This window comes from Felis catus, chromosome D1 (assembly GCF_018350175.1).
Source record: "Felis catus isolate Fca126 chromosome D1, F.catus_Fca126_mat1.0, whole genome shotgun sequence".
Classification (NCBI taxonomy): Eukaryota; Metazoa; Chordata; class Mammalia; order Carnivora; family Felidae; genus Felis; species Felis catus.
In genome coordinates, this window is record NC_058377.1 from 69,285,169 (window position 1) to 69,297,267 (window position 12,099).

At 47.7% G+C, this 12,099-nt stretch overlaps 1 protein-coding gene across 12 annotated transcripts in view; it reads left to right on the forward strand.

Moving 5' to 3' along the window:
• Nucleotides 1–12,099, forward strand: part of TEAD1 (TEA domain transcription factor 1) — a 271,267-nt gene that overhangs the window by 242,246 nt on the left and 16,922 nt on the right. For all 12 annotated transcript variants that reach the window (XM_011286720.4, XM_045038972.1, XM_023239574.2 and 9 more), the window contains one exon: nt 10,643–10,783. In XM_011286720.4, the coding sequence (XP_011285022.1) occupies nt 10,643–10,783 (141 nt within the window). The remainder of the gene's footprint in view (nt 1–10,642; nt 10,784–12,099) is intronic.

Sequence of the window (12,099 nt, forward strand, 5' to 3'; positions counted from 1 at the left end):
AAAGAACTGGCCTGTGCAGCTGCTTTGTGCTTGGGGCTGAGACCTTGGCTCTTTCATCCCAGCTACTGTGTGAAGTCACCAGTGGCAGTTACCTGAAGTCCTGTGGGTGATATTAATTGACATTTTTTAAATGAATGCCGGTATTTGTAGGAATTTGCAATGCAAACAGTCAGCCTTTCAAGCGGTGCATATTGTAATTAAAGCAAGCTTTTAAGATTCTTTGAAGTACTAAATGTTTATGAAATTCAAATAGGGGTGCCCGATCTGCACAATAAAGGGGCTCTTGGTGGAGTTTTTTTTTTTTAAATCTTCTATTTTGTAGATGTAAATATATGCCATAATTAGTGGAAAGTAACTTGAAGAGCGAGGCTGAGTTTATTCCTATTATTCTTATTTAAAACAGCTGTGGCAGGAGCCCTACAGCTGCTGTCCCGTTGTTTGGGCAAGGGCACCATGGTCCCAAGTGAACACGCTCAAAGACTCGCTTCCCTAGGAGCAGCTCCCTCGCTCTCCCCCAGTGCAGGTTGCCATGCGGGAGTTGTCCCATGGTCATCCCGGTGAAATGCCCCCACCGCAGTCCTCTGATGCCAGTGGGGCTGGCTTCAGGGGTCTGGGCGTATGCAAATGAGTCAGGGGGGAGGGTGTGGGAGCAGCCTGCATCCTCAGAGCCTCCCCCCGCCCCCCATCAGCACTGCCTCCTGGGCTCCTTCTGCCCCACCCCCCCTCCCTGCTCGCCGCCTTGTTGCCCAGTGCGGAGTGATTGTCCTTTGGCGCCTGCGGGAGCAGCTGCAGGCCTACGCGGTGCCCTGCCCGGCGGAGCCTGGCCATGTGGCAGGCCTGGACGGCCGCCCACAACCAGGCCCAGCTCCCAGTGCCGCCTGCCAAGGAGCAGATGCTGCCATTGGAAAAAATTGCTTCACAATTTGAAATCTTGGTCCTTTGATCATTGCTCAGAGAGGATGAAGAGGAGAGGTTCAAAGTGGTGGTTTGAAAATGCCAGCGTCTCCTTGCCTCCATCAGTGCCTATTAGACTGTCTCTTGTCAGGGACAGTCCTCTTGATGTTTTCATCTTTGCAACCAAGTAATTCCCACTCAGCCCTTGCAAGCCCTCCGGGTGGAAGGGAGTGTCCAGCTGCCTCCTCCTTTCCTGACCCGGTGCCCCTGCTCTGTCCCCTGCCTGTGGGGTTATCTGCTTCCCCTCAGTGCCGGCAGGCTTTTACCTTCTAGAAGCTCACGGCAGAGTTTGTCACCAGCCCAGCGCGGCTCCTGCGTGAGCTGTGCGTTTCCATTCTTTGCTCAGCAGCTGTAGTGCTCACGCCCTGGTCCTTCAGCCACCTGGAGCCAGGTTTTCAGAGCCCTGGAGTTGTGCACTGAGGGCCCCCTGGCCCGACCCTCCCCTCTGGGAGCTCTGGATCCTACTTACCAGGGCGAGGCCTCATTTTTCCTCACCCCTAGAATGGGAAGGATCATTCTTTGAAGTATATTCCTTTTTTTTATTTTAATGTTTATTTATTTCCGAGGGGTGAGAGGGGCGGAGAGAGAAGAGACTCCCCAGCAGGCTGCAGGGCTCAATCTCACAAACCATTGAGATCATGACCTGAGCTGAAATCAAGAGTCGGACGCTTAACCAACTGAGCCACCCAGGCGCCCCTGAAGTATATTGCTTTTATACTTCAAATTTCAAAAACATGAAACTAAACAGCGGAACAGACACATGAATAAATGGGCTAACTAAATGAGAAGTAACAGAGGAGAAACTAATCTAGAGTCTTGCCTGGTGACTGAAACGTTTCCGCTGCATTTATAATGAGTGTAAGACAAGGATGATTTAGAGAAGGATTAGGGAAAATTTGATGTTTCCTTTTTTTGTTATTGTTTCTTTGCTGTCTGATGCAGTCAGCTCTCTCTGTGTGGCGTTATAACTTGCTTCCACCTTGACCTTGTATCATTTCCCAGGACTTGCCCACCAGTGGACTCTGAAGTCTTTAATTGATTCAACACGCCTTTATTAATGATTGCTTTTTTGTTTTGTTTGCAGAAAGAATTCTGTAACCTCTCTAATTAACTCTTTGTGGGAAAGACGGTAATTTTGTGCCTGTGCGAACAGTTATATCCAAAACTTAAGACTCGTCATAAACTCACAGATCAGAAAAAGTGCTGCTTTTTCTCTTAGGAAAAAGCCATCGTGTGTCTGTACTGTGCACCTGATCCTTATAGATGGGGGCTCAGACTGGCTCTGGGGGCACTGTTTTCTGTCTTGGTTATTGATTACGAACAACCATCTTTACGCGGTTACGTCTCTGTGGATATGACGCAAGGCTCCGTCTGTATCTGTCCTGAGTGCATTTTCGATCACTGAGTTACTAGGAACAGTTGTCAGCGTTTTTAACGGCTGCCATTTTGTTTCATGTGCCGTCTCTTCCTACCACTGTGGCGGCTTCGGGAAGCAGGTCTTTCTTTGTGGTTAAAAATGGAGAATGAGACTGAAAGAAACGACTGCTGTCCATGCTGTTGGGCAGACGTCTGGAATGAAATAAGGATAGGTGAAAAGTCAGAATTCACAGACATCTGTAATGGATGGAAGGGGGGCCTGAAATCAAGTTGGGGTTTGATAAAAATAAATGTAGGACTTGAATCCGGGGAAACAGATGGGACCTGAAGAGCCTTGTGGGTGAGAAGAAGAAGAAGACAGGTAAGAGTAGGGGGGAAATGAATGAAAACTGCAGAATTGTCTAACAGAGGTATCCTTGGGTCTGTGTGATTCCAGAAGGCAGAGCACTGGGGGGGAGTTGCAGGGACACAAACTGCAAATTGAGGGGTGTGGTAGGCAGAGTCACATCCCAAGTCCGTAGCCATCGTATCTGTGAATATGTTACATCGCACAGAAAGGGGAATCGAGGTTGCTTATCAGCAGCTAGGGCGAGGATCTTGGATTATCTGAGTGGGCCCAGAGTAGTCACCAGGTTCCTTAAAAGCAGAAGAGGAGGGGGACCCAGGAGAGATGAAAGTAGGCAGCGGGAGAAGGGCCCAGCCTGTTGTTGCAGGCTTTGAACATGGGGAGAGGGGCTCAGATAAGGAATGTGAGTGGCCTCCAGATGCTGGAAGAAGCAAGGAAAACCAATCCCTCCCCAGGGCCTCGGGAGAGGAATACAGCTCAGCCAGGACCCTCATAGACCCGGGGAGACCAGCGTCGAAGTCTCACCTGCAGAAGTTTGAGATTGTATATTTATGTTGTTTTAAGGCACTCAATTTACTCATTTGTTAAAGCAGCAATAGATAACTAATACAATAGGAAAAAGAACTGTCTAACAATGAAGTCTACCCTGCATGTAGTTTTTTCTTAAAGCAATGATTTTCCTTTATCTAAAGATATTTAGCCCAAAGGCAGCACAGGTCAGGATACCATAGAAAGGATTCCTGCATTTGGCCTCCAAGCCTAGTTCATATATGGGGTCTCTGTTCTAAGGCAAAATGGGCAAAGATTCCTTAAAAGGGCCCGTTTGCCTGGACATCCCCCCCTCCACAGCCACATCTGCCTGTGTGTGTGTGTTTAGCACTTCAGAGCCCAGCCCAGACCATTTTAGGTTGGCTTGTCCCCAAAGGAAAGGATGGGATATGGTTTGAATTTGGGATTTGTTGGGAAGACAAGTTTGCTGGATTTTAGCTATTTCTTGGATTTTTATATTAATTTGCTTTTAGAAAATATCGTGCAGTCAGATAAAGCTGATGAGGCAGAAATAGTTTGTATCTGATACCAGCACATTCTTTCTTATTTTCTTGCCTTCAGAACTGTCTGAAACAGGGGGCGCCTGGGTGGCTCAGTTGGTTAAGGGTCTGACTTCGGCTCAGGTCATGATCTCACGGTCCGTGAGTTCGAGCCCCGCGTCGGGCTCTGTGCTGACGGCTCAGAGCCTGAAGCCTGTTTCGGATTCTGTGTCTCCCTCTCTCTGACCCTCCCCCGTTCATGCTCTGTCTCTCTCTGTCTCAAAAATAAAGGTTAAAAAAAGAACAAAAATTAAAAAAAACAACAACAACAACAAAAAAGAACTGTCTGAAACAGGTTTGCCCTGAGTTTTCAGTTGGGAGAAACAGGTAGGGGGGTGGGGGGTGATGAACTACATGTGAATCTCAGACTCAAATCACAGAGTTTGCCTCCTTTGTTGTTGATTCAATACTAGCATTCTTTCTTTGATACTACCTTTGCTCCATGGGAGCTCAGTGAATGCATTTCTTTCTGGGATAATCGGAACATCCTCAGCTGACAGACGATTATCTCTCCCATCAATACCTCCTCCTAGAAAATTCCCAAAGTACAGCTGTTGATGTGGTGGGATGGCTCCGTGATTATTTCCCACCGTTCGAGAGTAATTGCGGAGAGTTGTAATAGCAAATTGGTTATTTACTGTTAGTCGAGAAGCCTTTTAAAGACTAACCTGATAAATGTATACTGATAATTAAAGTTTTCTCAACTGTGAGAGAAGCAAGATCATTCCAAAACCATCTGTCCCTGTTATCTAAATGAAAGCTAAAATGTGCACAGTCCTCGTGACCCAGCAGTTCCACTCCTGGGAACACCCAACAGAAATGCATACACGTGTTCATCAAAAGCGTGTGCAGGGGTGTTCAGAGTCGCTCTCTGATTTGGAAACATTGCCAGGGCCCGGCAGTGGTAGAATGCCTAGATCGTGGTATTTTTCATTCGGTGGAATCGTCTAGCAAGTAGCAGGTGAATGAACTGCCCACAACAGCATGAGTGAATCTCCCCGCTAAGGCTGAGCATATGAAACTGAGCACAAAGGAGTCAATCTGTGATTCCATTTATTTAAAGTTCAAAACACCAGACAGAACTAACGGACAGTGTTTTCCCCTCAAGATCACCCCTATGAGGTAAAGGGGTGATTGTACTCGAAGACAGCATGAACGGGAGGGTTTCTGGTTTCTTCATCGGGGTGCTGGCTGCATGCGTGTGTTCACTTTATGAAAATCAACGGACTGTAAACTTGTGATCTGTGCGTCGCTCTGAATGTACGTCAGACTTTAGTTTTATATAATAAATAAACAAACAAACAAACAAACTTCCACAAGTTTAGAACTCCTAATTTGTTGAGCTAATTTCTGAGCAGGTTTTCGTAATGTGTATATTTTAATAGCTTCATTTTTGATACTTCCTGTCATTAAAACCATAGATCCTCCATCACCAAGGAAAACTCATTAAAATTATTTGGGGACTTCGAAGGGACAGTGGTGAACCGAAGGTGGGATGGTAAGGATGGTCTGCCCAGGTGCAAGGCAGTAAGGACGTCCGTGGTGGTAGAGACGTTTAATGGTAAAACCACCTAAAAATCGTTGTCATGTTTATGGTCACCATGTGCCCACGGTTCTGAACAATGCCGTTGACAAAATACTTCTAAAGAGAAAAAAATATTTTGTTGACCTAAGTCCTAAACGATTGGTGAAGTTAGTGTTTTTATTCCATCTACGCACACATATATATGCTTCAAATTAGCACTCTTCTATTGCGTGGCCGTCGTGTGACTTACTCTTTAGTAACACATGTGGACTCGGCCTGTGTCCGTTCGTAGGCGTAAGTTCTTGACAGTTTGGAGTCGTTTGGGCTGCAGTCCCCGTGGCTAAACCATAGACCCAGAAAGGCACCCTGATAGCACAGTCATTATGCAGACGGCAAAACAGAACTGGAGTCACTTGAGTTCTGTCACTCTCTTACTACTTTGGGAGTTGTTGCAGTTAAAATTTAAAACCGTGAAACAGAGTGCTGAGTCTCACTGAAAATAATTTTGTCCAATAAAGAAAAGAGGCTCTTAAAAATGAATCCAGTCGGGGCGCCTGGGTGGCGCAGTCGGTTAAGCGTCCGACTTCAGCCAGGTCACGATCTCGCGGTCCGTGAGTTCGAGCCCCGCGTCAGGCTCTGGGCTGATGGCTCGGAGCCTGGAGCCTGTTTCCGATTCTGTGTCTCCCTCTCTCTCTGCCCCTCCCCCGTTCATGCTCTGTCTCTCTCTGTACCAAAAATAAATAAACGTTAAAAAAAAAAAAAAAAATCCAGTCTGCTGAGGTCCACGCAGCGCGCCGCTGCCCGGGACGGCTGCTTTCTTTCACCAGCATGACTTTACGCGCAGAAACTCTGAGAGATGGGGGCATCTCTGGGAGACACGGGAGGCTGTGGACATTTCCAGCAGTTTTGCTAACATCACATTGTGGCAGATACCATTCCAAACATTTTTAAATTATATATATAGACAGATTATTTTGTGCGTTTGTTTCTATGCTTGCTTTAGATTTTAAACGTCTGAGTTAGTTTGCATCATCAATGCCAGTGAAGTGAATAAAGTAAAAAATGGAGCATTTTTTTTAAAAAAAAAAAAGGGCAGAAAACAAAGCCTTGTGCCTAGGGAGCTGAGGTGCAGTTCTGAAGACACCTCCCTCCTGGTCGTATCACTGACATAAGTAGAGGTTGGTAGTTTAAAAGAAGTAACCCAGGGTGCCTGGGTGGCTCAGTCAGTTAAGCTTCTGACTTCGGCTCAGGTCATGATCTCGTGATTTGTGAGTTCGAGCCCTGTGTCAGGCTCTGGACTGACAGCTTGGGGCCTGGAGCATGCTTCGGATTCTGTGTCCCCTGCTCGCTCACTCTCTCTCTCTCTCTCTCTCTCTCTCTCAAAAATAAATAAACATTTGGGGCGCGTGGGTGGCTCAGTCGGTTGAGCGGCCGACTTCGGCTCAGGTCATGATCTCGCAGTCCGTGAGTTCGAGCCCCGCGTCGGGCTCTGTGCTGACAGCTCGGAGCCTGGAGCCTGTTTCGGATTCTGTGTCTCCCTCTCTCTGACCCTCCCCTGTTCATGCTCTGTCTCTCTCTGTCTCAAAAATAAATAAACGTTAAAAAAATTTTTTTTAAATAAATAAATAAACAAACAAACAAACATTAAAAAAAAATTTTTTTTAAATAAAGTAACCCACCCGGTTGCCTGTGCCGTTAACCACCTCCTTCCTATACTTCTCTCCACTCGTCACATCAGACTGCTTTTAACTGTTCGTTGACCACCTTCTTCCCTATACTTCGCTCCTCACACCAGACTGCCTTTGACTGTTCACCCGTCTTTCAAAACAACCCGATTGTGTCAAAAACAATGAGTTTCTTTGTAACTCAAATACTATCAGTTTATTTATAGCCCATTGAAACTCTTTCAGTGCTGGAAAATTTTTTAAATGGAAGGAAAGGAAATGAAAAGTAATTTCTAATGTACCTTTCCTGCTGCACGTAGACTCATTATTGTATCCATGTTGCAAAGCAACAAACTATTCATCAGTAGAGCACACAGTAATTATTATGCTGTGCCTGGGTAATGGAATAGTATGCAGTTACCAAAATGTGAGGCTGCTCACGTTTTTAAATGGCTAGTCTTTTTAAAACTGATTATTTCCGTATCAGTACTGTATGAGTTCTAAGATGTAGCTGTGTATTTTTTGTGTGTTTAGTTTTTAAAGTTTATTTATTTTGGGAGAGAGAGCGCGGAGATGGGGCAGAGAGAGAGGGAGAGAGAATCCCAAGGAGGCTCCACACTGTCAGCACCGAGCCTGACATGGGGCTGGAACTCATGAACTGTGAGATCACGACCTGAGCCGAAGTCAAGAGTCGAACACTTAGCCAACTCAGCCACCCAGGCATCCCAACTATATATATATATATTTTTTTTAATTTTTTTTTTCAACGTTTATTTATTTTTGGGACAGAGAGAGACAGAGCATGAACGGGGGAGGGGCAGAGAGAGAGGGAGACACAGAATTGGAAACAGGCTCCAGGCTCTGAGCCATCAACCCAGAGCCCGACGCGGGGCTCGAACTCCCGGACTGCGAGATCGTGACCTGGCTGAAGTCGGACGCTCAACCGACTGCGCCACCCAGGCGCCCCAATATATATATATTTTTTAAAGCAAGGTTTGAAGAGTGCCACTCTTTGTGCAAAAAAGAGGGGAGGTGTGTGCTTGCTTATCTAAGTGCTAACTCTCTCCAAAAAAGACGCTTGGAAAACACTGATCACCAGTAGAGAGATTGGCAAGTTCAGGGGTAGAAATAAAATGTACACTCTTTTTCCAGTTTGATTTATTTTCTTTCTTTTTTTTTTTTCTTTTTCTTTTTTTTTACTTACCACATATATGTTTTTACTTTTTTCAGAAAAATACTAAAACCTGTTGGCACAAACTATACCATGACTGTGAGAGCATAAATCCCACCACTGAAACATACCTGAGCCACTTCTCAGAGCCTCATGTCCTCAGCTGGTGGCAGAACAAGGCAGTGGTTCCTGCGGGCCCACGTGCACGCCACATGGCAGGTAGAAAGCTAGATATAATTCTGGGCTCCCGCATGCCTGAGACTCGTTGGTAACGTTCTCCTCTGGAGGCTGGAGCTCAGTAGCCCCAGAGAGCTGGGGCATAGATGTCAGTCAGCGTCAGACATCATCGTTTCTTGCTAACCAGCTCTTTTCGCGGAGTCCAGCGTCAAACCTGCAAAAAACCTGAAAATGTACACTTGGGTATTTTTATTTATTTACACTCTGGGCACCATATAATTGCAAATGGCAGAATGGGAGGGAGTGTTACTAAATTTATGGGTAATACAAACCTGGACAAGTACAAGTTAAAGCAGATTGGAATCCAGTAAAAGGAGCTATACGCTGGTTGTTAGTTGCTATTAGGAATACCTGGGACAGGTAATTACTGTCCCTGAATTTAGCTTTGAATTTCTTGGCATGTCAGAAAAAAGGGGGAATTTAAAGCATATTACGGTTCTTTTTATTTGAGGCCAGGAAATCTGCAGTTTTGCCCAAGGAAAGGGACACTGTCTTGATATTCAATTCAAATGCAGATCCCCATTAAAAATATACGTAGGATGACTCAGGTCTTCCTAGTGGTTACTGCCTGTCAGGGTTTGAGAATCAGCTGGTCGGAATGTGCCGGACCTCACAAACTGTGGTCTCGTTGATGAGTCCGGTCCACCTGCCTCTCTCTAGCCCCCACAGTGGTGCAGATACCGTCCCTCGTCCGGACCACTTTGACAGTTTTCTGACCTGTCTCTGCCTGTGCTCTCACTTTTCCAGAGTCGTCTCCATGCTGTGTTCGGGGTGGCTTTTAGGAACTCAGATCCAGCCATAACTTGTCACTGTGCCCGTCCTGGGCACTTACAACTCCTGCATCCCTTGGTTTTAGGATCTAAGACCTAAACCCTCCTGCCTCTCCTGCCACCCTCTCTCATCCCAGCCTTTTCGTGGCCTTGTTTCTGGTTCTGTGCACCTTGTCCACACTCCCTCAGGACACATTCACCCGCCTACGTCAGCTCTCCTACCGTCTTTGGATCTGGGCTGCATCATCCTCAGAAGCTTCCCTGACCCCAAAGTTGGTTCTCATGGCCCTCGATGCCTCTTTCAGGAGTGCTCATCCCTAGGGTGATGTCCTCCCTACTAAACTGTGAGCCCGTGGCAGCAGGGACTGGCCCAGCTCGTGCTTACTCTGATCCCCAGCTCCCCACCCAGTGCCTGGTGTGCCATAGCAGATCACAAGGTACCGGAGGGGAGGGAGCCGTCAATCAGTGGTCCGGCCACTGCAGCGGCCTCGCAGCCTCCCTCCACAGTGGACACCAGACCGCACTGAGACGTTGATCCCTGAAACACAGCTCGGTTCACAGCACCTTCTTGTGCCAGAGCTTTCAAAGGGTCCCCATTTCCTGCAGCATGCAATCCACACCCCTTTTTTTAGCCCTCCATGGCCTGGGTCCTGATTGCGTTTTTCCAAACTCACTGCTCCTGGTGGCCTCAGTCCTTAACACTGCAGCTGGAAAGAGGTGCCCTAGGCTGCTTCTACCCCCACTGTCCCCTCAACCCATCTCTGCGTGTTCACTTCGTAACCACCCCGTAAGTAATACCCCTGGTTGAAAGTAATGCCTTCCCTTGGCTGAACTCTGAGCATCTTTGACGTGGTAGTATTTCTATGTCCCTTGCAGCTCTTTGAAGACATACCTCTCACTTGTGGTCCTGTATAGTGTCTGGCATAAACCTCACACAGTAGGTAATCCTACGATACCTGAAATGAGTGGGAATTACCAATGACTTGGCATCTTTGCAAGCCAGTCTTCAACAGGAACCATTTCCCTCCTGGATGCTGTCATTTGTAATGAAGGTTCTGTTTTTGTACGTATAACAAGTGGCTAGCCAGCTGCAGATCTCCTGTTCTTTTAAATCTGTCTCCAGATCAGTGAATGTGAACCCAAGGCATACACTGCTTTCTGCACATATTTCAGAGACCTCCTGGATCCTTTATAACAAGGATAGAGTATTATTCTATACTGGACGCAAGAAAGCGAACTGAATAGATGCGCGTACCGTCGTCATTTCACAGGAAGATGGCTGGAGTTAGTGTTCTCTTCAAAAAATGACCAGTGGGCTGCAGAACTTGTTTCTAGATCAGCATCACCTCACCACCTCCCTGCCCCCCACCCCCGCCCTCTGCTCGGCCAGAAGGATTGGAGATCTTCCCCCCCCATCCCCCCATCCCCCCCCCCCCCCCCCCCGTCACTGTTCATTGCCGTGACTCCTGTAAAGAGAAAATAACCCCCACCTCCGTTTCCTTTCCAACAGGCCGACCTAAACTGCAATATTCAGGATGACGCTGGGGCCTTTTATGGTGTCACCAGTCAGTATGAGAGTTCTGAAAATATGACAGTCACCTGTTCCACCAAAGTGTGCTCCTTTGGGAAGCAAGTAGTAGAAAAAGTAGAGGTAAGTGGGCATCTACAGACCGGAGCCTTCATTCGGGGGCACCCTGCTTCCTCCCTTTCAGCTTTCACCGGGGCAGAGAGTTTTACTTTTCTGGTGTCTCCTCCTTCTCCCCCTTTCTCTCTCACCTCTTTTCCCTGTCACTTCTAAAAAGACATAGCGATTTGCAAGCAAGTGGAAGAAGCCCCCACGACACCCCCTCCCCGACTGCAGGGGCCCTGCCTTGTGTGGCCAGCAGTGTTCGGTGCCCTGGTGTGGAAGCTGCTACAGACAGGCCCCGCCCCTAGGTCCGAGGGCACTTCCGGGCGTTGTAAATAGCACCTGCCTTCTAAAACCCGGACACCTCAAGCCTGGTGCGGGTGCTTCTGCCCCTTCTACTCCTTTCATTGTTCCGGACAGATTCCAGCGCAAACTGGGGTCAAATACCTATTCATAGTTTTCCTGTTGCATACCTCCCTCCCTTGCAAAAAACGTGTGTTCTTTTCAGCAGGGTGGGTTGCTTTGTGTGAATGTTTGCGGTTGACATTCCACGTAAAGCTGTATCTTCCGACGTCTTCTGCCCGTTAACCCGGTCCACCCGTCATGACGGTCCTGGAGCTCGCAGGCCCCAGGGCCCAGCCTGACTGTGCCAGACTTGGTGCCGAGGCGGGAGAGAGAGGATGCCCTGGGCGGGAGGAGAGGTTTGAAGACTTTGGGCCGAACGATGAGGATCTGGGCTGCTGCACGGCCTTTGGCTTCCTGAGCACAGGAGGGGCATGCTGTGGATAGTGTTGAGGAGGTTACACTGACCAGAGTGGATAGAAGGGAGTTGACTAGATGGTCGATGTCAGCTGAGGCGTCCTGAGCTTCATGAACATGGCAGCAGTGGAAATCCAGTAAAACATTTTTGAATGGAACTTAGAGACTCACCAGATATTAAATACTAATGAGGAGGAAGAACCAAAGGTCACACATTTTGTGGTTGCAAGGGCCGTGCTGCCATGAGCAGAGATTAGAAAGTAAGGTATTCAAAAGCAAGTAGTCAGGGGATGATTCTAGATGCAAGACTGGAATTCGGAAGACTGAGAATACCAGTTGGGAACCCTAAGCATTAAGGACAATTAAAGCTATGGGAATGGAGGGCTTGGTGCAGGGAGGGCGTGGGAGCAGTAGCCAGCCCCGAGGTGAGTGGAAGGGACACACCAGCAGAGGAGCAGAGGACAAAAATGGCTGAAGGAGGAGGGGAACCAGCCCAACGCATGTCTGGGAAGCCCAAGGAGAGGGGAGGTGAGAAGGTGACCGACCGTATAATGAGACAGGTCTGGGAGGCCTACGGCCAG